Genomic DNA, 22,001 nt, shown 5'->3' with positions numbered 1-22,001 from the left:
CTCTGCCCCACTCCCCTTTCCACCATGCTGGAATTGTTTCTTTCATTCTTATTTTTCCTGCAGGGCTTTACACTTTGTTCTCCTGCCCCTGTCCTGGGAACAGTTTGGCTCTCAGCCCCCAATTGCCTTGCTGGGTTTTCCAGGGTAGAGTGGGCAGAGGGATTGCATAGCAACACACTGGGGTCTGCCCTGTGTGCTGACCTTCCAGGGCCTCACCCTGCACCCACTGCCTGCCTTGAGCCTGCCTCCCCCAGACCATCTTCCCCTTTTTAGTCTCTGGAGCCTGCCCTTCCCCCCTCACTGCTGACAGTCCCATTCCCCACAAGCTCCGTGTCTGTCATCTGGTCCTTGGGAGCTGTCAGGCCTCATCCGGATTCTCCTCCATCAACTCCCCTGGGGGCTGCCTGGCTGCCGGAGCACATCAGAGGGACCGGGGTTTGGGGGTGGCCTCTGCTCTGCTGGAGCCCCCGCCTGCCTGAGCCTGGGCTCCACAAAGAGACAAGGGGCTGCTCCTGCTTCCTCATGCTTCTCGAGCTCCCTACACGCCCATGCCCTCAGGCACGTGCTCCCCATTTCACAGAGTGGGTGAGGGGCAGGACCTGGCTTTGAAACCGCAAGGCTCGGAGGCTACACCTTTGATCACCAGGACCTATAGACTGCAAGCTTCCAGGGGCTGGTCGGTGCCTCCCCCATCAGGTTGGAGATGGGCCTTGCAGGGCCATGTCTCCATTAGACTGAGAGCCCTTGAAAGCAAGTACATATTTCCCCCATCAGACTGGGAGCATCAAAGGGGAGGATCACGCCTCCTCCATCAGACTGAAAGCTCCTTAAGTCAGAGCTATGCCTCTCCCTTCAGACTGGTAGCTTATTAACACATGCATTTATCTCCTCCATCAGACTGGGGGCTTCCCAGTGCAGGACCATGTCTCTCCCATCAGACTGTGAGCTAAGAAAGGCAGGGCTGTGTCCAGTAGATTCTGAGGGCAGAGGTCAACTCTCCTATCAGACTAGGAGCCCCTAAGTTGAGGCGACGTCCCCTCCATCAGATCGGAAGGTTTCAAGCCCCATCATAGGTCACCCCCAACCTGGTTCCCACCTGCCCTAGTGCCTTGGCTCCCATCCCCACTGCAGATACGGGGACCCGCAGCCAGGGATTCCTCTTGCTTCTTCCTCATGTCCCAGCCACCGTAAGCATATATTGAGTACCTACTGTGTGCCATACAAGGAAATATCATTTGGTCATAAAAAGAAATGAAACATGCACGCCATAATTTGGATGAACTTTGAAAACGTGATGCTCAGTGAGAGAAGCCAAGACATAAAACGTCACACAGTGATTCCATTTGTATGAAATGTGCAGAACAGGCAAATCCCAGAGACAGAGAATGGGTTGATGGTTGCCAGGGGTTGGGGGGGGGGCGGGGAGGGGGAGTCTGGGAAGAACCGGAAGTGACTGCTAATTGCAGGTGAAGATTTCTTTGGGGGGTGATGAAAATATTCTGAAATTACTGATGATCACACAGCCTCATGAACATACTAAAAACCCATGGAAATATAGTTTGAGTGGGTAAATTGTGGGGTATGTGAATTATACCTCAAAATCTTTAAAGCACCCAAAACAGTGTGAGGCAGTAAGCGCTCAACAGTGGCTGGCTGTTGTCCCATTTCACAGACAGGAAAACAAAGCCAGGTCACTTAACGCGAGGTCACATGGGCTGGGATTCCAAAAACAGAGCGCCACCTCGGAGGAGACCCTGAGAAACCATCTCTCAGACCCTCAGTGCTGGGGGAAGGGAAGCTCCCTCAGCCCAGGACCCCAGACCACCCACCTCCTTGCCTTTGTCCAGACAGTGCCCGCCTCCTGGCTTGGCTCCCTTGCTCCCCGTTCCCCTAATTGAAAGGCAAAGCCCAAGAGGTTATGTGGCTATTCAAGGTCACACTACCACAGGGTTGTGGGACCCCTAGCCCGGCTCTCCCCTTCATCCACTGCCACTCGCTCCTCCCCGAGCCCCATCCCTGCTCCTGCGGTGGGAGTTGGGGCAGCCCCAGGAGAAGCCGGCTCAAAAGCACAGGGAAGTCAAACGCAGTTTGATTCTGCCTCCAGGGCCCCTAATTGCTATTCCTGACACACACTGTAATTAGAAGGCCCCTTTCAAATATTTATACCTTAGACGTCGTGTATTTATCTGACAGGGAGAGGACTCGGATTTGATGAGATCTGTCAACAGCTCATCCTGGAGCCGGGGAATTGCCTTGCGGCTGACAGAAAACAGGACAATTACCCGATGTGCTCCCTGGCAGTCCCCAGGGATGCTGCCTCGTTGCTGAATGCTGAGGGCGGGTGGGGCGGGGGGTGTGAATGCTCTTGGGGAGATTGGGGAGGACCGAATTCAACAGGTTTGTGTCCAACAACTCAGCCGAAGCAGGAAAGGGAAGGCGAGGGCATCCGGACACCCCTGCTGCTGTGAGGGACCTGGCCTTGCTGGCTCTGGACTTCAGTTTTCCCATCTGGAAAATGGGGCTAACAGTGCAGGGGAGATGGAGAATCTCTGACTTCGTGAAGAGACCTGATGGGTGTTGAATGCCACTCCACGCCAGGCCATATCATGGCACCTGGGCAGAACTAAGCTGTGAGGTGTCTCTCCCTTCTCTGTTCCTCCTCGGTTTCCCCACGGGGGATGAAAAATAAGTCATTCCCTCCTGGCAATCCTTTCCCCGATCTCTGAGGGTTTCCTGTTAGAAGCCCCCTTTTTCAAATCAGGAGACATTGCCCGGGCCCCACTATTCTGAAGGGAGGGGGTGCAACTCTATAGCAGTGTTAGTCTATTTCCCCTCCCTTCCAAATTGCAGGCACCCGCCCACTCTAAGGGGCTTGGAGAAGGGAGCCTGAGGTCCTATCCTTCCTGACCACCCCTCTTATTCTTCTATTAGGGGTCCCTGAATAAGCCCCTCTATGGGAAAAGAAAAAAATGTGTTTCTTTTGGGACTGGTCAGTAGCTCCCTGGGCTCTCTTACTCCCCCCAAATCCCTCAGTATCCTCGGCCCCAGACAGCTGCAGCTGCCAAGAGGCAGCCAAACCAGGCGAGACCCCCCTTCCCCATTTCTGCTCCCTCCCTCCCTCCACCCCCAGAAGCCACAAAGGGACAGATGCTGAAGACACAGGCCAGGCACTGATACCATCTCCCTTCCCCTGGCCAGCTGTCCCAACCCCTTCCCCCATCCCACAATGGGTCCCCTGGGGAGAGGGGGACAGAGGAAAGCCCTCTTGGGGGAGGGGAAGCCAGAACCCCTTCCCTTCTGTCCCCCCCACACTTCCTCCGGCGTCATCGTCAATATCTGTTTTAGCCAATGACCTCTGAAACAATTTCCACACCCCCATTCTCCTGGTCAGTTTCACTGCCAGACCCTGGTTCAATTTCAACCCTCAACAGTGGTCACTCTCACCCCCTCTGCTGGTCAATTTCACCCCTTCTCGCGGTCAAGTCCAGCCCACCCTCTTTCCTGGTCAATTTCCACCTCGCCTTCCTCTCGTCTTCCCCACCTCAGCACCTCTTGCTCTGCAGAGCAAGGTCAGCGCCTGTGGGTTCCTGCCTCCCGCGCTCCTCGCTCGCTCCTGCCAGCCTCGGTCCTCCGGGTCACTGTCCAGCCGCCGCGGCCTTGGCCCCAGCGACTCCCGCTCCGCATACCCCCCTCCCTCCGCGGGCAGCGGCTCTCCTGCCTCCCCAGAACAGCTGAAGGTCTCACTCACCTCGGAGGGGAGCGCAGGGCGAGGGGAGGGGCGGGGGAACCCGCGGAGGGGGAGGCGGGGAAGCCTTGACGTCCGTGCTCTGGACCCGGCCCGGGGCTGGTAGGGACTGGGGCGCCCGCCCGCCCGAGCACCCCCTCCCCAAAGTCCCACCTCCCGGTCGCGCGCCGGCGGCGGCGGTGAAAGTCTCTCCGAAAGCGTGAAGGGGGATTGGAGGAGATTTTATTTCCCTTTGTGCCCGTGACTCGGGCCGGATCGAGGCGGCGGGGCCGGGGACCCCGGGCTTGGGGCTCCCCCCGGAGCGGCGAGGAGCGCAACAAAGGATGCGCCCCACCGGGGTCACCGTCCCCGCGGCCCAACTTTGCGCGCGGCGCCCGTGCCCCCGGGGAGCCCGCCCCCTGCGTTGAGAACCCAGGCGTCCGGGCTGAGCCAAGGCTGGGGACGTCCGCTGGCGGCGCTGTCCTCGCCCTCGGCTCCCAGGAGGGGGATTCCAGAGCTTTCCGGAGGCGGCGGGTGGCCGCGCCGCGCACGAGACCGCTCTGCCCGCGGAAACTCCGCGCGCTTCCGCGGATGCCCCTGGCTCCGGCCGGACTACCCCGCGCTCGGCGTTCAGGGCCCCGCGCGACGCCCGCTTCCCACGCCGTCCTTCCAGAGCTGGGCTAAGGTGCAATTTTGCTCCTCCTTTCCCCTCCCTCTTCTCGTCTCCTCCTTTTTCTCCCCTTTTCACCCTCCTCTGAGCCCAGCCAAAGGGCACACCTGATCTTTCTCCTCCTCCTTCCCCTCCCACCTTTTCCCTGGGGACCCTGCCGAGGGAGAGGGCCCAGAAGAGGGCATGCGGGTCCCCCGCTGACAGTGGCCAGGTTTGGGGTGACACGCGCTCAGATGGCCAAGTGGCTCCGAGACTACCTGAGCTTTGGCGGTCGGCGGCCCCCTCCGCAGCCGCCCACCCCCGACTACACCGAGAGCGACATCCTGCGGGCCTACCGCGAGCAGAAGGATCTGGACTTTGAAGACCCCTACGAGGACGCCGATAGCCGCCTAGAGCCCGATTCCTCCGGGGGGCCCGGGGACTCCAAGGGCCCTGGAGACGCGAAGTACGACTCTCCAAAGCACCGGCTCATCAAGGTGGAGGCAGTCGACATTGCCAGAGCCAAGGTCTTGCTGGGAAGCCCCGGGGAAGAGGTGCGTGGCTAAGTCCCCTAAGCTGGGTGGGCCCCGGAGACTGGGTGGGGAGGGCCAGGCTGGCTCCCCCACCCTGGATTTTGGGGATCTTCTTTAGGTGTTATCCCAGGGGCAGACCAGGCCACCAGCCCACTTCCCCCAATCCCCCACCTGCTTGGCAGTTTGCTGTCTGTCTCCTTTCAATTCACAGTACTGGCTGCCCGCCTCCCTCTGTCATTGGCTTTGTACCCCTTTCCTCCAGCTTCCTAAGTTCCCCCTTCTGGATCCCTTCCCCCAGCTTCCCTTCCTCTTAGAAGCTGAAGGGATCTTCCTCAAACAGATCTGAGTGAGTCGGTTTCCTATGGGGCACTTCAACATCTTCACCACCCCTCTCCACCCTTCCTCTGTTACACCCATTTTACAGAAGTGGAAACTGAGGCTCACAGAAGAAAAGTGACTGGCCCCAGGTCACATGGCTCTAACTTGTTTAGAACTTGAACCAGACTTGCTTCCAATGCCCATACTTTTTTTTCCCAGTATTTTTCCTAAATGATCAGAAGGTCCACCATACACCATCAGCAGAGACAGAAAAGACTTCAAGGGGAATTATGGGAGGCTGTGTCTGGTAGTGGGGCTTCTCTGGTGGCTCAGATGGTAAAGAATCTGCTTGCAATGCAGGAGATCCGGGTTCCATCCCTGCGTCAGGAAGATCCCCTGGAGAAGGAAATGGCAACCCACTCCAGTATTCTCACCTGGAAAATCCCATGGTCAGAGGAGCCTGCCTGGTAGTGGTTAATGGCACAGAGAAAGGTAGGAGGAGGCAGGGACTTGGGGAAGCAGACAACCTAGGATCAAACGCTGCCTCTGACTTATCAGCTGTGTGACCCTGAGCAAGTCACTTCCCTGTATGTGCCTTGGTTTCCTTATCTGTAAAATGGGGATAAAGTACTTACTGAGTGTTGGTACTACCAGTAAATATATTTGAAGTCTTTTGGAACAGTACTGGCGCCTGATAAATATTAAAATGATTGAAGGAGGGAGGTAGGGGTCAGAGGAAGAGAGCAAGGGATGATCTACTTGCAAACACTTGTGGGTGGAAAAAAAAAAAGAGAGAGACACGTGTACCCCAATGTTCATCGCAGCACTGTTTATAATAGCCAGGACATGGAAACAACCTAGATGTCCATCAGCAGATGAATGGATAAGAAAGCTGTGGTACATATACACAATGGAGTATTACTCAGCCATTAAAAAGAATACATTTGAATCAGTTCTAATGAGGTGGATGAAACTGGAGCCTATTATACAGAGTGAAGTAAGCCAGAAGGACAAACACCAATACAGTATACTAACGCATATATATGGAATTTAGAAAGATGGTAACGATAACCCTGTATACGAGACAGCAAAAGAGACACTGATGTATAGAACAGGCTTATGGACTCTGTGGGAGAGGGAGAGGGTGGGAAGATTTGGGAGAATGGCATTGAAACATGTGAAATGTCATGTATGAAACGAGATGCTAGTCCAGGTTCAATGCACGATGCTGGATGCTTGGGGCTGGTGCACTGGGACGACCCAGAGGGATGGTATGGGGAGGGAGGAGGGAGGAGGGTTCAGGATGGGGAACACATGTATAATTTTTTTAAATTAAAAAAAAAAATAAAGATGTATGTGATGAAAAAAAAAAAAAAGAAAAAAAAACCCACTTGCTTGGACAGCGTGTGTCAGATAGATCAGAGACAGCAGGCGAGAGGTGTACTGTATCCATGCTGGGCACAGCATGGGTACCCAGAGCTAGGCTTGGTCCCCCTGAGTCCTTGACCCCCTCTCTTGCCTTTCTCTGTCCAGTCGAAAGTCGACACCGAGTATTCGGACCCCTTTGATGCCCAGCCCCATCCACCACCCCCGGATGATGGCTACATGGAGCCCTACGATGCCCAACGGGTCATGAGTGGTGAGTAAGCAGGGCTTGGAGGGAAGGTGACAGGCTCCCAGGTGGGAGTGGGAGCTGAGCAGTATCTTTGGTCTCCCAGAACTGCCATGCAGGAGGGTGCAGCTGTATGACACCCCTTATGAGGAGCAAGACCAAGAACTGGGAGATGGGCCCCCTTCAGGGCAGAAACCTCGACAGAGTCGGCTGCCCCAGGAAGATGAGCGGCCAGCAGATGAGTATGACCAGCCCTGGGAGTGGAAGAAAGACCATATCTCCAAGGCGTTTGCAGGTGATTCTCTTACCCTGATTTCTGAAGATCTGTGTCCCTCTATTTTCTGCTCTGGTCATGTCCCCTGTTTCAACTAACAAAGTAAACCTCCATCACTTGTCACTTTGGTAGTTTGTTAATTCTCACTAAAGTGTGAATGACTGATAGTCATAAGTTTCTCTTTCCAGGAGAACCTGTATCCTCCTTGGAAACTGAAACCCCTTTAATTAATTTATTTATTTTTATTTTATTTTATTGACTATGCCATAAGGCTTGCAGGACCTTAGTTCACTGACCAGGGATTGAACCCAGGCCTTTGGTAGTGAAAGCAAGAAGTCTTAACCACTGGACCGCCAGGAAATTCCCTGAAATCTCTTTTCGAATGCAGTGGAATCTACTCATTCTGCTCACTACAGTGCAGGAATAGGCTTTGGTGTCAGGACTAGATCTGGGTTTGTGTCTCTTACGTGGGCTAATGACTTTATCTCCCTGAGTCTCAATTCTCTAACTTGTACCTATTGAGTAGAGCACTTGTAAACTGAGTGCTAAAGTACTCAATTACACAGGAGCTTTGGGGAGGAGAGTAGCATTTCTTAGAGTCAGTTTCTGAGTTGGGTAAGCTTGGACAAGTCTCTGAACCTCAGTTTCCTCTTCTGTAGAAAGAGGAATAATAAGGTCACCTAAGGCTTCCCTTGGAGAAGGCAATGGCACCCCACTCCAGTACTCTTGCCTGGAAAATCCCACGGACAGAGGAGCCTGGTAGGCTGCAGTCCATGGGGTCGCTAAGAGTCGGACACGACTGAGCGACTTCACTTTCACTTTTCACTTTCCTGCATTGGAGAAGGAAATGGCAACCCACTCCAGTGTTCTTGCCTGGAGAATCCCAGAGACGGGGGAGCCTGGTGGGCTGCCGTCTATGGGGTCACACAGAGTCGGACACGACTGAAGTGACTTAGCAGCAGTAGCAGTAGCAGCAAGGCTTCCCTTGTGGATCATCTGGTAATGAATCCACCTGCAATGTGGGAGACCTGGGTTCGATTCCTGGATTGGGAAGATACCCTGCAGAAGGGAAAGGCTACCACTCCAGTATTCTGTCCTGGAGAATTCCATGGACTGTGTAAGTCCAGGGGGTCAGAAAGAGTCGGACAGGACTGAGCAACTTCCACTTTTCACTTTCAAGGTCACCTTTAAGAAATAAACTTCAGGAAGAGTTGTGCGAACGCAAATCTGCCCAAGAAGTTGTATAATTGTGAGGGAAATTGGAGCTAGTGCCTCAGTCTACCAGTCTGTATATCAGGGGCGGTTGTCTAGCTCTGGGCTTTCCTGGTGGCTTAGACGGGAGAGAATCTGCCTGTAATGCGGGAGACCCAGGTTTGATCGGGAAGATCCTCTGGTGAAGGAAATGGCAACCCACTCCAGTATTCTTGCCTGAAGAATACCAAGGACAGAGGAGCCTGGTGGTCTACAGTCCATGGGATCGCAAAGAGTTGGACACGACTGAGCGACTAACACATTCTACATTCTCTGTGACTTGGCCAAAATCTCGCGGAACTTCCCACTTGCCCCTCTAGCCACGTCCCCTGCTCTCTGATTTATCATTCAGGGAACTGGCCACCCTTCGATGCCACCAGATTCGGGAATGACCACACCCCTTTCTTCTGAAGGCTAATTGGTTGCTGGTGTACCAATCCCCCACCCCCCGCCCCAACCTTAAACCCAACCCCCTCTTCTTCTGGATTCTGATAGGTTGCCCTAAGCTGGCACCGCCTTCCTACTGAAATTCCATTGGCTTGTTCCTATCCCACCCTCTTGAGATAGGCGGGACTTAACCATTTTCTCTTTAAACCTTCTCCTCCAGTTCAGTTTGACAGTCCAGACTGGGAAAGAACCTCGGGCTCAGCCAAGGAGCTCCGGAGACCGCCGCCCAGAAGCCCCCAGCCTGCAGAGCGCGTGGACCCGACCCTGCCCCTGGAAAAACAGCCGTGAGTGAGGAAGCTGAAGGTGGAAGAGCCGGGTTGAATCCCTCCCTGCCCCATACTAGTCACAGATTTCTCGGACCAGGGGGGCTGGAGGAACTTGGATTCATTCATTCACTTCATTCATTTCTTCAACTAATCTTCACTGGGTGACAGCGCCTCGTGTGCGCTAGACACCCAGCTCGGTGCAAAGCAAGAGCAGGTGTCTCCACTCCCTCTGGCCTCAGATTCTGGGTTCAAATCCCTTCTCTGTAATTTTTGGCTCCGTGACCTTGGGCAAGTCACTCAACCTCTCTGAAGCTCGGGCTCAACACTTCCAAGAGAGTTCCTGCCTCACACAGAATAGGGATTTCCTCCCTTTCCTTGGGTGGGATTTATAAGCCTGAGAGTGAAGAGACAAAAATCATTCCCACCCCCAAGAGATCTTTTGGTGAAAGTGGGAAAATCAAGACTTTGAAGGGGTTCCAACTTTAGGCTGGAATGAAGCTCACAAGCTGGGAAAGTCTGGGTGTTCTGTGTTCCTCTAGCCTAGATGTTCCTCAAAGAACTCCCTGAGCCTTGAGAGCCCAGCCCTGTGAGTACTAGGGCGTGTTTAGCACAGCCATTCCCAAACCTCTTAGGTGGGTGGTACAGGATTACCCAATTAACACAAGCATGAGGTATTTTCTTTCAATACAAACAACTTTTTGGTGCTCATTGGTCTTTGACACTTTGCTCCCTCTGTCTGAGCATGTTAAAGAAAAATATTATGTAAAGAATGTACAGGTAGGTGGGGATATGTTGCTGTTGTTCAGATGCAAAGTCGTGTCTGACTCTTTGTGATCCCATGGACTGCAGCTCTCCAGGCTTCCCTCTCCTGCACCATCTCCCAGAGTTTGCCCAAGTTCATATCTGTTGAATCGGTGATGCCATCCAACCATCTCATCCTGTGTCCTCTTCTTCTTCTGCCTTCAGTCTTTCCCAGCATTAGGGTCTTTTCCAATGAGTCAGCTGTTAGCATCAGGTGGCCAAAGTATTGGAACTTCAGCTCAGCATCAGTCCTTCCAAAGAGTATTCAGGGTTGATTTCCTTTAGCATTGACTGGTTTGATCTCCTTGCTGTCCAAGGGACTCTCAAGAGATACAGGATGCAGCAAATCTCCTGAAAGTGATGTGCAAGTGATGCAAGTTGGAGGGAGGGGTTGAGGACACCTGGGCACTCAGCTGAGGGAGGCTGCAAAGATCAAAGTCAAGGGTACATGTTGAATTGGAGGGAGAAGCTCCAGGTGGACCTGGGTTTACCTGACTCACAGAGAGACCCTTGTCTGCCTGAAAACCAAGTTCCTCTTGAGAAATCCAAGGGAATTTGTCTCCCTTGTTTGCCTGGGTGTCACAAGTCCTTGAATGAGCTGTGCCTACATCCAGCCCCAGGATGTGTTGGAAGGGGGATTGCCTTCAGGAGACATCTGTCCCCACCCCCTAGGTGGTTCCACGGCCTGCTGAGCCGGGCGGATGCCGAGAACCTCCTGTCGCTCTGCAAGGAAGGCAGCTACCTTGTGCGGCTCAGTGAGAGCAGCCCCCAAGACTGCTCCCTGTCCCTCAGGTGAGACCCCAATCTTCTGGAGGGACAGAGGGTCACAGGACTGCATGCCTTCGACTGTCAAGCTTTTGACTGAACTCAGCTGGAGAAGAGGAGTGTGGCTCCAGGAGCCGATGGGTGGGATTTCCAGGGCGGATGGACAGAGCTTTCAGGCCAGTGGGTGGGGCTTATGGGAGCCGTGGGCAGAGCTTCTAGGTCAGAAGGTGGGGCTTTCAGAGAGGCTACCGGCATGGTTCCTACTGAGAATGAGCTCCCTGTCACTGGAGGTACGCAAGACAATGGAGAGGAAGCCATACAGTAAATCTAGAACTTCAGTGAGATGAGGAACTAGGTGTCCAAGTTTCCTCTGGACTCCTTCCAGGTTTAAAAGTATATCCATTTGTGTCGATTCAGGGCCAAAATCTCAGTGGCCCTGTAGACGTTTGAGTTTGATACCCTGGTTCTACGTGCTTCTCTGCCTAAGATTCTAAGTGTGTCTGATTACAAAACGCTCCTAAGATTCTACCAGGTTTCTGAGTGTGAGATTCCTAAAAGGTCAAGATTGAAGAGGGTTTGGAAGTAGGTTCATATCCTGCCTCTGCCACTTCCTAGCTGTGTGACCTCAGCTAAATCATTCAACCTCTCTGGGCCTCGGTTTCCTTATCTGTGAAACAAAGACAATAATAGCATCCAGTTTGTTTTAATACTACGATTAAAAGAGGGGGAAAGGTGAAAAAGTGTTGAGAAGAATCCCCAGGAAACAGGAAGCGCTTAATTCATACTAATGATGGTGATAGAATCATTTCCAGGTTCTATGTCATTCACCTACCAGAGACGTAAAGGAAAGGGACCCTAGGGAATTCCCTGGCAGTCCAGTGGTTAGGACTCCATGGGTGAGGGTACAACCAGGGAACTAAGATCCTTCAAGCCTCATGGAAAAGCCAAAAGCAAAAAAAAAAAAAAAGGGGGGGGGTGGAGGTCCCTTGATTGAGGGTAACCAGGATGGGTAGCACAAGGGATCAGGAGGTTTGGCGAGAAAGTGCCTTATGTGTTCTTGGGGAGGGACCTCCAACTGGGAGGAACTCCAGCCTGTCTTCACAAGGGACAAGCGCAGAAGGCAACCCACAGTGTGGAACGAGTCAACAGCTTGATGCCAAGTGGCTGTTAACCAGAAATATTTGAGGATGCCAGGCTCGGGTTCCTAGGGTCCTCCAGGGAGTGGCTTTAGGCTTGGAGGGTGTGGGCGGGCCTGAAGTGCTGGGTGCCCCTTCTGACCTGACCCCTGTCCCCAGGAGCAGCCAGGGCTTCCTGCACCTGAAGTTCGCGCGCACCCGAGAGAACCAGTTCGTGCTGGGTCAGCACAGCGGCCCTTTCCCCAGTGTGCCAGAGCTGGTGCTCCATTATAGCTCCCGCCCACTGCCCGTGCAGGGTGCCGAGCATCTGGCCCTCCTGTACCCGGTGGTCTCACAGACCCCCTGACCTGGAGCCTCAGCCCTGTACCCTGGGCTGTGAGACCCCAGATCACTGGCTGCAAATGTTGGAGGTCTTTCCAGTCCCGGGGGAGGCTGGATGGAGAGACCTCTGCTCCTCCAGTCCCTGCTCGGCCCCCTTCTGGGTTCTAGGGCCCAGAACTGTGTCTGGAACCCCTCCTCTGGCCTGGAAAATAAATAAGTTATTGTGTGTTTCAAGTGTTCTTTCTGGGAGGGGGAGCTCAGCCCCTGAAGGAAGAGGGGAGGCAGCCCCGTGGAGGGGAAGAGTATCCCCAGCTCCATGTTTTGGGGGTGGAGCCGGGGTTGGAGCCTGAATGGCTCACAGGGAGGGACCAACATTCAGAGAGCTGTTGACAGGCAGGGAGAGAGCGGTACGGAGGCAGATAAAACCTGGAGACAGCAAAGACCGGCTGATTAAAAAGATGGCGAAACCGAGGGGGTGAGGCTCTCAGGCCAACCCTGCCCCCACCCCGCCCCTCCTTCCTATCCTGGGCCGGTGGCCACGGGCTGCTGCTGCTGCCACCGAAAAAGGACATCTGTCCCCATGGAAACAGCAGACGTGGGGGAAGGGAGCCAGGCTCAGCTGGTGTCACTTCAAGGTGACAGTCGGGCAGGAGACCCCGGGGGGCTGACAAATGCCAGGAAGCCCCAATTTCCCCCCTCACCCCCTAAGTCCAAGCCTGCTTAGGGAGGGGGTAGACACCAGTTGGGGAGGGGGAGTGTTTCCAGCTCCAGGCACTGTTTAGAAGTGAGGGACATCACTTCTCTGCTAATTGGACATGACCCTCCAAGGATAAGAGGGGGAAAGCTTTCAAGCCCCCTCACCAGAGTCGTCCTCCAGGACCGCATCCCCTAGATGACTCCCTGATGGCTCAAATCTCTAGCACTGCCAAATTGCCACAGATACTGGCTTTGCTTTCTTCATGAACCTTTATTGGATGTTCTTGGGACAAGGGAGAGGTCTATCCTCAAAAACAAGGACGGGGTCTCTATAATAAACTGCTGGACTCTGTGATCCCCTAGGAATAAGTCACATCTTTATATAGTCGCTGGGGGTAGGTCTTCTCTGGCTCTCCTGCGGTTCTGATTTCTCTTCCCACTTCAAGGAACCCTCTTGACCTTGGCTGCCCAGAGGAGCCTGGGCCAGGAGAGATTCTGACTGCAGAGATGGGGTGAATGGGTCTGGGACTGGGGCAAAATTTGGGAGCCATATGCGACTTGGGGCGCTGGGGGAAAGAGATCGAGTAGAAGCTTTGGCCCTTCTGATCCTCACTGTCCAGCACCTTCCTTTCCACAGGCCATGCCTTCTTCCTTGGGGCTCTCCGGGGCCGGTATAGGACGTTGCTGTAGATTGGACTGCCTGCATTGGGGGGGGAGGGGGTGGGGGTGGGGGTGGGGGTGTGGGGGGTGGGGAGATGACACCAAGAGGGGACAGTCATTTAAGAGAGCCTGGTCCTCTCCAGCCCACTTTTTGGGGGCTTTGTCTATGCCCCTGAAAAAACACGGATGTAGGGGCCAACCTTCCCGATCCATTCCTCTTCTCTGCCCCCCAGCCTCACCCTCCCTTCTTCCTAAAGAAGCAGGTATCAAAGTCAGAAGGAGATGCGTTCCGCCTAGTCAAGCAGCTGCAGTTCCAGCTTTCGCAACGAGGGGGCGCGATCGCCAGCGGGTGGCGGTGCTCTTGGGAACCTCCCGCCCTCTGCGCAGCTACCTGCGCGGTTCCTTACCTGCATCCCCGTTCCGGCAGCGGCGGCGGCCCCAGATCCCAGCGCCCAGAGCGAAAACGGCAACGGCCACGGCCCCCGTCACCAGCGGCGCGAAGTAGAGGCCTGGAATGGGAGAGGGGATGGTGGGCAGGCTGACGGAGGGCGGGGCAGAGGGGCGGGGCGGAGCTGAAGGAGGGTCAGGTAGACGGAGCTCACCTGAGAAGCTGTGGTCCTGCAGCCAGACACCTGCAGAGAAGAAACCTGCGTCTCAGGCGAGCTCACCTTTGAGTTCAGCATCCTGCACCCCTTTAGGGTAAGAGCCCCTCTACCCCGTGTGGAACCTCAGGGTTCTTGCACTTGCCATGCTGTGAGTTCAGGCAAGTATTTGCTCTAAACCTCTTTCCTCTTCTGAAAAGTGAGACTAAGCATGCCTGTCTTGCTGGGTTATTGTGAATACATTCCAGACCCGGTAATAAACTCTTTAGATATAATCACTTTAAAGTCATATAATCTGGTGACTTCCCTGGTGGTCCAGTGGTTGAGACTCTGAACTCCGAATGCAGGGGGCCCAGGTTCAATCCCTGGTCAGGGAACTAGATCCTACATGCCAGAACTAAGAGTTCACATGCTGAAACAAAGATTCCGCATGCTGCAACTAAGACCTGGCACAGGAAAATAAATACATATTTTAAATAGAGAAATAAATTCACCTAGTCTGATGAGAAAGCACTATTAGCTGAATTTTGATAACTAAGGAAACAGGCACAAACGAGTCAAGTCACTAGCATAAGGTCACAGAGCAAGTGAGGATGTGCTTTCAGGCCTGTGTAACTGACGGGAACCCCAGCCAAGGCGCTTTCTCCTGTGACCAAGACAAGGCCTAGAGTCCCCAGCCCCTTCATCTTCCAGGTTCTGAAGTTGGCAGTGATCCCGGGGTGGGGGGGTGGGCTTCTGATGGGGAAGCCAGCTGTGCAGAGCTGAATCCATGCCGACCCAGCCTCGCTCCCTCACAGCTGCCAACAACTCTCAGCCCGGTGCCTCCGCTACCCCCGCCTCTGCTAATTGGTAATTGGCCCCCTTGTCTCAAGGAGCCAAGGGTTGGCGGGGGGCTGGGGGTGCGGCCATAACACACCGCCCTGGAGGCAGGCAGTGGGCGGATCCTGCCAGCTGGAGAGAAATGGGCATCTCTTGGAGCTAGGAGTCTGGGTGGTGCTTCATTTTGCCTGATAGGAGCCAGGCAGGTGCCCAAGGCCCTGAGGAACAGCAAAGAGAGCAAGACAGCAACAGGTCAACTTGCAAACTATGCAGGGTTTGGCCCTTACGTGGGTGTCAGGCAGAGGTGGGGAAATGTGTGAGTCGGGCTCTGGAGAAAGCTGCCTGCATCCTGGCTTGTGTGGGTGGCTGGACGTGTCTTGGCCCTGGCTGGGCCTTAGCTTTATTCTCTGTGAAAGGAGGCTGCTGGCTAAGCTAATCTGGAAAGTTCCTTCCAGGCTTGAGAGTCAATGGTTTTCTTTTTTGTCTGTTTGTTTTGTGTATGTGTTTTATTTTTGGCCCTGTGGAATTGAAGCTGTGCCCCCTGCAGTGGAAGCATGGAGTCCTGACCACTGGACCACCACAGGGAAGTCCCGACAGTCAATGGCTTTCAAGTCTAGATCCTGGAATTCTACAGTTTTCTGCTCTTACATACTCTGATTGCAAAAGGCTAAGAGTTTATCTGTTTAAAGTATTTCAGACCCTACAATTCTAAGATTCTATAATCTTCCATGCCTTTGTTTCGGTGTTTCTCAACCTTTTTTCATTATCAGTCCCCTAAGAAGGCTTTCTAAGAACCTTCATTTGTTCCCTCATGAAATGTTAATACCACAGATATGCTATAAATCTGTGGGCTATCTGCATATCTCTGCTTTAAACATAAAAGGGTAAGATTTTCTTTGCTCCCAAGAACCAATGTTTTTCTGAGGAGTGATAGTCCCTATGGATAACATAGGTTGCAATTCTCAGAGCTTAGAATTTACGCCCCTAGAATTCTCGAACTGCAAGATTCTGCTTTATGGTTTGAGATTCTAGAATTGTTTTCGGTACAATACAACTGTGTCCATATGTTGACCAAAAGACAAGTTCTAGGGACTTCCCTGATGGTCCAGTGGTTAACACTCCATGTTTCCAACGCAGGAGGTGTGGGTTTGATCCCTGATCGGGGAACTAAGATCCCACATGCCCCCACAGTGCAGCCAAAAAAATATTTTAAAAAAGACAAGTTCTAGATTGTTCATAGAGGTCTTATTTATAATAGCCAAAACCTAGAAGTTGCCAAAATAGCCATCGATAGGAAACTGGACTGATCAGTGGTGATGGAGGGCACTCCACAGAAAAGGAAAAGGATGAGCCATTGCTCCACACACCAACACAGAGGAGTCTCACAGACAGTGTCGAGTGAAAGATGTTGGACACAGAATGCACTCTATGATTTCATTAAGTAAAACAGGAAGCCAGTTAAAATAGATTACTGCTGCTATAAATCAGAATAGTGTGTGTGGGGGGAAAGGATAGCATTTATAAGGAGGCAGATATGTGTGTCGAGCAGGGTGGTGAGTACCCAGATGTGTGCAGGTTGTGAGAACCCATTGCTATGATTTGTGTTGTTGTTGTTTAGTCAATAAGTCATGTCTGATTCTTTTGCAACCCCATGGACTATAGCCCATCAGTCTCCCCTCTCCATGGATTTCCCAGGCAAGAATACTGGAGTGGGTTGCCATTTCCTTCTCCAGGGGGATCTCCCCAAGCCAGAGATCTCCTGCATCACAGGCAGATTCTTTACCACTGAGCCACCAGTGAAGCCCATTATTTGTATACATCCCTCCAAAATTCATATGTTGAATCCTAACCTCTAATATGAAGGCAATGAGAGGTCAGGGCCTTTGGGGGGTAGTTAGGTAAAGAGGGTAGAGCCTTCATGAATGGGATCAGTGCTCTTATAGTGGTCCGTACCGTGGTTAAGACTCTGCCCTTCCAAGGCAGGTGGTGCAGTTCAGTCCCTGGTTGCTGAACCTAAAGAGCTCCCCAGCCCCCTGCTGCTACATGAGGACACAGCTAGAAGGTGCAGGCTATGAACCAGGAAGAGGGTTCTCACCAGAGCAAGACCTTGCTGGCACTTTGATCTTGGATTTCCAATCTCTAGAATTCTGAGAAATAAATATGTGGTTTATAAGCCACCCAGTCTGTAGTGTCTTATCAGTGATCTAACAGACTAAGATATCCATGAGCTGGCCACTTTCAGTATAGGCATTTCTCTGTATGGAGGATATACTTGAATAACACAGTTTATGAAACTGTTTTGAATTAGAATCCAGAATTATATATATTCAAGAGTGTTTGTGATTGTGATATACTGGAGCAGGGCTGAGTAACTACAGCCTGTAAGTCAAATTCAGCCCTCTGTTTTTTTTTTTTTTTTTTCAAATAAAATTTTATTGGCACCGAGGCCCTCGCATTCCCTTAAGCATGTCTATGGAGACTTTCACACTATAACAGCAGAGTGGAGTCGTCACAACAGAAATTTTCTGGTCTGCAAAATTCTTGCATCTGCAGACTGTTTCTAGGAATCCAATTTAGAGAATTTAGTTGCTAGGAGCTTGAGATTCTAGAAGCTTAAGATTTCTAGAAGTTCCAAGTCCTCCCTGGCTTACACCCCTGCCCCCTACCCCCATGCTCTCATACCTCTCTCCACCAGGAGCTGCGTCCCGTTGCCCTGGGCCTCCTCCCAAACAGGGATCTCCACGGTTGCCCCACACACATAGAGTCCACTGTCATTGAGGCTCACGTGGTTCAGCTGCAGGGTGAGGTTGCCAGGCGGCTGCCAGGATAGCCATCCCTGAGGCCCACAGACATCCTTGCTCAGACTGCCATTGATGATGTGTGTCTGGCAAAAGATGTCAGCATCCTTGATCCACTCGACACGGAGCCGCTCCCAGGCCTGGGCGTGCATCACCTGGCAGGCCAAAGTCACCTGGCTGTCCTGTCTCACCTGCAGCAACTTCGGTGCCTGCTGCACAGTCAGGCCTGTGACTCCTTGTAGGACTGGAGGAAAGAAGAAGTGAGTGAGACCTTCTTAAGTGTGTGTGTGTGTGTGTGTGAGTGTGTATGTGTATGTGTGTGTGCGTGACTTACTTCCCTAGCCAGCCCACAGGAATCAGGCAGTGAGGGCCTGAAAGCTTACTATCTGTGTGATCTTTGCAAGGTCATTTCTTGCTGAACCTCCATGGCCCCATCTGTGAAATGGGTATAAGTTTCTCAGCACTTGTGAGATTTCAAGGTGAACTCTATGACATGTCTGGCTCTCAGCCACAGAAAGATTGCCTGGAGTGTGCCAGACCCTGATCTGGACCCTGTGGACACAGACACACAGGTGACTGAGACAGACAAAAGCCCCTACCCTTGTGAAGCCAACGGTCTCAGGGTAGAGACACAGGAAGTCATGAAATGAGAATCGATGGAGGAAAGGAATGGGGAGTGGCAAGAGATGATAAGGATGAAATGAGAGGGTGTACTTATAGAGGGTGATCAGGGAGGGCCTCTCAGAGGAGGTGACATTTGAGCAGGGATGTGAATAATAAGATGTATTCGGGGCTTTCCTGGTGGTACAGTTAAGAATCCACCTGCCAATGCAGGAGACACGGGTTCGATCCCTGGTTGGGGAAGATCCCACATACTGTGAGACAACTAAGCCCGTGCTCTGCAACAAGAGAAACCACTGCAATGAGAAGCCCAAGCACCGCAACTAGAGAGTAGCCCCTGCTTGCCACAACTAAAGAAAGTCTGAGTGCAGCAATGAAGACCCAGCATAGGCATAAACAAATAAAATAAATCTTAAAAAAATGAAAGAAGTAGTCAGTCGTCCGTAAGGAATGGGTCATGCAAAGGTCCTGAGGCCAGACCAGGCCTGGTGAGTTGGAGGAACAGGGAGGAGGCCCCCAGGGTTGGAGCAGAGCATGTGAGGGGGAGAGAGGGAGGAAGTGGGATCAGAGAAGTCAGCAGGGCATGGCTTTTAGAGACCTGCGGCCTGTGTGGGTGGGGTATGACAGAGGTAGGGAGGTGGGTGGGGGTGGGGAAAGGGGGGCAGTGTACTTTTCAATCTAAGCGTGATGAGAAACCACGGGAGCAGGGAGGAAGTGTGGTCCAGTTAAAGTTTAAAAAAAATCACAGTCATTGCCATGGTGAGAACGGACTGTGATCTTCATGGGGCAGAAGCGGGAGAGGGGTCAGGATGGCAGAGAAACCAGGGTCCAGGAGACCAGTGATGGGACTCAGACCCTGGAAAAGAAGAGGTCAGAGTTTGAACAGATTTTGAAAGTTGCCCGCAGAAGAACTACAAGACCTGAGTTGGTCACTGTTCCCCTGAAACTGTCGCAACACTGTTCATCGGCTATATTCTAACACAAAATAACAAGTTTTAAAAAAAAAAGAACTGAATTGGGAGGGAGGGAAAGAGACAGAGTGGCAGATTTCCAAGGTTCTTAGGCTGAGGGACTTTGTGAATGGTGGCGACTTTAGGACAAGATGGGGGATGCTGAGGGCCTTCCTTGGTGGCCCTTCCACGGTTTAAGACTCGAGCTTCCACTACAGGGGGTGTGCGTTTGATCCCTGATTGGGGAACTAATGGGGAACTCACATGCCACACAGCCAAAAAAAAAAGATGGGGGACACCGAGTAGAAGAAGCAGGGCTAGAGGGGAAAGAAAGAGTTTGCTTTTGGCCATAGGAAGTCTGGGGTACCTGTTAGATGCCCACCCCCCCCAGAAGGGGTGAGTTGCCGTCAAGTTCCTGGCATTTGGGGTGGAGTTACAGCTGACCCTAAAGAGAGGAGATGCAGGGAATAGTATTCCAGGCAGAGGGAACAGAAGGTGCAAAGGTCCAGAGGTAGGATCAAGCTCTATGTGTTGGGATAAAAAAAGAAAAAAAAAGAGGAGTCAGCAGACTGGCCATGGGGGAGAGAGAGGGAATGCAGAGGAGCACAGAGAATAGAGCAGCCAGCAGGGCCAGGTCATACAAGGCTCGTAGGCAGGTCCCAGTGTGAATTTTATCCTAAGGTTCCCTCTGTGGATTTTCGCTAGAACGGTTCAACCCTTGCAGGCTCCCCTGGGAGCCCAGATGGCAAAGAATCTGCCTGCAATGCAGGAGACCTGGGTTCAATCCCTGGGTGGGGAAGATCCCCTGGAGAAGGAAATGGCAACCCATTCCAGTATTCTTGCCTGGAGAATTCCATGGGCAGAGGAGCCTGGCGGGCTACAGCTCATGGGTTGCAAAGAGTTGGACTCTACTGAGCAACTCCACACACACAGAGTTCTTGTAAAGTTCTGAGTATCAGGGAGAGAGACAGGGTGTATTTGGCAGAGCGGAGAGACGAAGGTTTCGAGGGGGCTCTGAACCGGAGGGGCAGGCAGCTGGAGTGACGAGTCACAACAGGATGGGGGCCAAGGCGGGGAGATTCAGATACTCACCCCAGAACTGCACCAGGAGGACCAGCACTGTGCCCGGGGACCCCATTCCTGGCCCCTCAGGCTCCTCTCTCCCAGCTGGCGCCCCGCCACCCCCTTTCCCCTCCCGTGTGACAGACTTCCTGCCACAGAAGCATAGGTGACACTCCGCCCCCGCCACAGAGGCATAAGTGACACCCAGGCCAGCCAGCACACGTCCGGTGGCCACTACTGCTGGGGCTCCACTTCCTGTCACTGGTGCCTCAGTTTCCCTCTTTTTTTTTTCAAGGCGAAAGGCAATATGTATATGTGATGGAGATAAAGTGAGTGAAAATCTTCCTAAAAGACTACAGAGGGGCTTCCCTGGCCGTCCAGAGGTTAAGACTTGGCCTTCCAATGCAGGCAGTGCGGGTTCAGTCCCTGCTTGGGGACCTAAGATCCCACATGCCGGGAAGCCAAGAAACCAAAACATAAAACAGAAACAATATATTTTTTTTAATGTACATTTAAAAATTGTATTTGTTGATTCATCGTTGGTTGTACTGGGTCTTCATTGCTGCATGTGGGCTTCTCCTGTTGGGGAGCACGGGCTCTAGGTGCACGGGCTTCAGTAGTTGTAGACCGTGGGCTCAGTAGTTGTAGCCCATGGGCTTAGTTGCCCTGCAGCATGTGGAATCTTCCCTGACCAGGGATCGAATCCATGTCCCTTGCATTGGCAGGCATATTCTCAACCACTGGACCACCAGAGAAGTCCAAAACAAGAAACAATATTGTTAACACATTCAATAGTTTTTAAAAATGGTCGACATAAAAAAAAAATATTAAAAAAAAAAGACTTCATAAACATGCCTAGACTGGGGACACGTGGCAGGGCAGGTGAGAGAAGGAATGGGGAGGGGAGCAGATGGCACAGACCTGAGCAGGGGACCTAGTGGCAGCTTCTCAGCATCCATTATTTTGCCCCTAAGATGTTTTCTTTTGGGGTTCAGGGGAATGGATTTCTGCTAATGGTTTTGAGTCCTGAGGCAGGTAAGGCGGGTAACCTGCCCCTACAGCTGGAAGAAGTTTGCAGGAGGTGGGGCGCTTCATAGCCTCCAGACTTTCTCTCAGCCCTGCACCTATTACCCCTTGGCTAGCTGTACCCACCCCTGGAGGAGGAGACAGACTCCTAGACCTCAATGTCTCACTCCCAACCACAGCGTGACCTCTTTTTTTTTTAACCAGAAAGAAGAAGGTCAGTGTTCTTGGCAGAATTGTTCCCATCACTCACAGACAGGCCCCTGTGGTGGTGTTCTGCCCACATGTCATACACAGAGCTTACCAGCCTCCTCCTAGCCGTATGGATTCTGGGCAGGCAGAGAAGCTTCTGGAGGAGATGTGAGAGCCTGGGGCTCTGTGGGATGCACAGGTGTTCAGCTGTGATGTTGGGAGAGAAAGGCAGCATTGGAAGCTGATCATCCGCTTAGGCAAAAGACTTTGGCTTTTCAGTAAATGCGAGGTTTGAGTAGTCGTGGAGCCAGGTCTACGGGCCAGGCTGGAGGGCCGGAGCTGTGGCAATGAAATTCCATTTTGAGTGGTAGCTGAGAAGTTGCAGGGGTGAAAGAGTTGGGAGACTGAGGCACAGAAGAACCAGGGACAGGCTCAAGGTCACAGGGCAGTTGAACCCAGGCATCCTGCCTCCCAGTTCTGA

General features: G+C 52.7%; 2 protein-coding genes and 1 non-coding gene across 5 annotated transcripts; 2 read left to right on the top strand and 1 right to left on the bottom strand.

The window, feature by feature from the left end:
- The first annotated feature begins 3,807 nt into the window (after window positions 1–3,807).
- On the top strand, window positions 3,808–12,325 carry SHD (Src homology 2 domain containing transforming protein D). The gene is made up of 6 exons (XM_019964443.2): window positions 3,808–4,927; window positions 6,758–6,863; window positions 6,943–7,131; window positions 8,969–9,092; window positions 10,548–10,667; window positions 11,936–12,325. The coding sequence occupies exons 1-6, from the start codon at window positions 4,628–4,630 to the stop codon at window positions 12,120–12,122; spliced, it is 1,026 nt and encodes a 341-aa protein (XP_019820002.1). The 5' UTR covers window positions 3,808–4,627; the 3' UTR covers window positions 12,123–12,325.
- A 719-nt stretch (window positions 12,326–13,044) lies between these two features.
- Window positions 13,045–21,991, bottom strand: TMIGD2 (transmembrane and immunoglobulin domain containing 2). 3 transcript variants are annotated; one of them, XM_070793089.1, is made up of 5 exons: window positions 21,633–21,991; window positions 17,557–17,916; window positions 14,056–14,085; window positions 13,861–13,962; window positions 13,045–13,493 (listed from the first exon to the last, which is right to left on the bottom strand). In XM_070793089.1, exons 2-5 carry the CDS (start codon window positions 17,822–17,824, stop codon window positions 13,153–13,155), a joined length of 741 nt encoding a protein of 246 aa, XP_070649190.1. In that variant the 5' UTR covers window positions 17,825–17,916; window positions 21,633–21,991; the 3' UTR covers window positions 13,045–13,152. The 3 variants fall into 3 exon arrangements, with proteins under 3 accessions (XP_070649190.1, XP_019820001.2, XP_070649189.1); XM_019964442.2 differs by lacking the exon at window positions 21,633–21,991 and adding an exon at window positions 20,336–20,437; XM_070793088.1 differs by lacking the exons at window positions 14,056–14,085; window positions 21,633–21,991 and adding an exon at window positions 20,336–20,437.
- TRNAR-CCG (transfer RNA arginine (anticodon CCG)) lies at window positions 14,360–14,432 on the top strand. Its single transcript has one exon. It is a non-coding gene; the product is annotated as a tRNA-Arg (tRNA).
- Window positions 21,992–22,001: the final 10 nt, after the last annotated feature.

Source organism: Bos indicus, chromosome 7, assembly GCF_029378745.1.
Source record: "Bos indicus isolate NIAB-ARS_2022 breed Sahiwal x Tharparkar chromosome 7, NIAB-ARS_B.indTharparkar_mat_pri_1.0, whole genome shotgun sequence".
Taxonomy (NCBI): Eukaryota; Metazoa; Chordata; class Mammalia; order Artiodactyla; family Bovidae; genus Bos; species Bos indicus.
Note: the sequence above shows the minus strand (reverse complement) of the source record. Positions and strands in the feature narration are given on the sequence as shown.

Coding starts and splice junctions, on each gene's coding strand:
- TMIGD2 (XM_019964442.2), bottom strand. CDS start 20,381: ATGGGGTCCCCGGGCACAGTGCTGGTCCTCCTGGTGCAGTTCTGGG. Junction 13,963..14,055: donor GCAGGACCACAGCTTCTCAG/GTGAGCTCCGTC, acceptor CTCCCATTCCAG/GCCTCTACTTCGCGCCGCTG. Junction 13,494..13,860: donor CTGCCGGAACGGGGATGCAG/GTAAGGAACCGC, acceptor CCCCCAATGCAG/GCAGTCCAATCTACAGCAAC.
- SHD (XM_019964443.2), top strand. CDS start 4,628: ATGGCCAAGTGGCTCCGAGACTACCTGAGCTTTGGCGGTCGGCGGCCC. Junction 7,132..8,968: donor TATCTCCAAGGCGTTTGCAG/GTGATTCTCTTA, acceptor CTTCTCCTCCAG/TTCAGTTTGACAGTCCAGAC. Junction 10,668..11,935: donor GACTGCTCCCTGTCCCTCAG/GTGAGACCCCAA, acceptor CCCTGTCCCCAG/GAGCAGCCAGGGCTTCCTGC.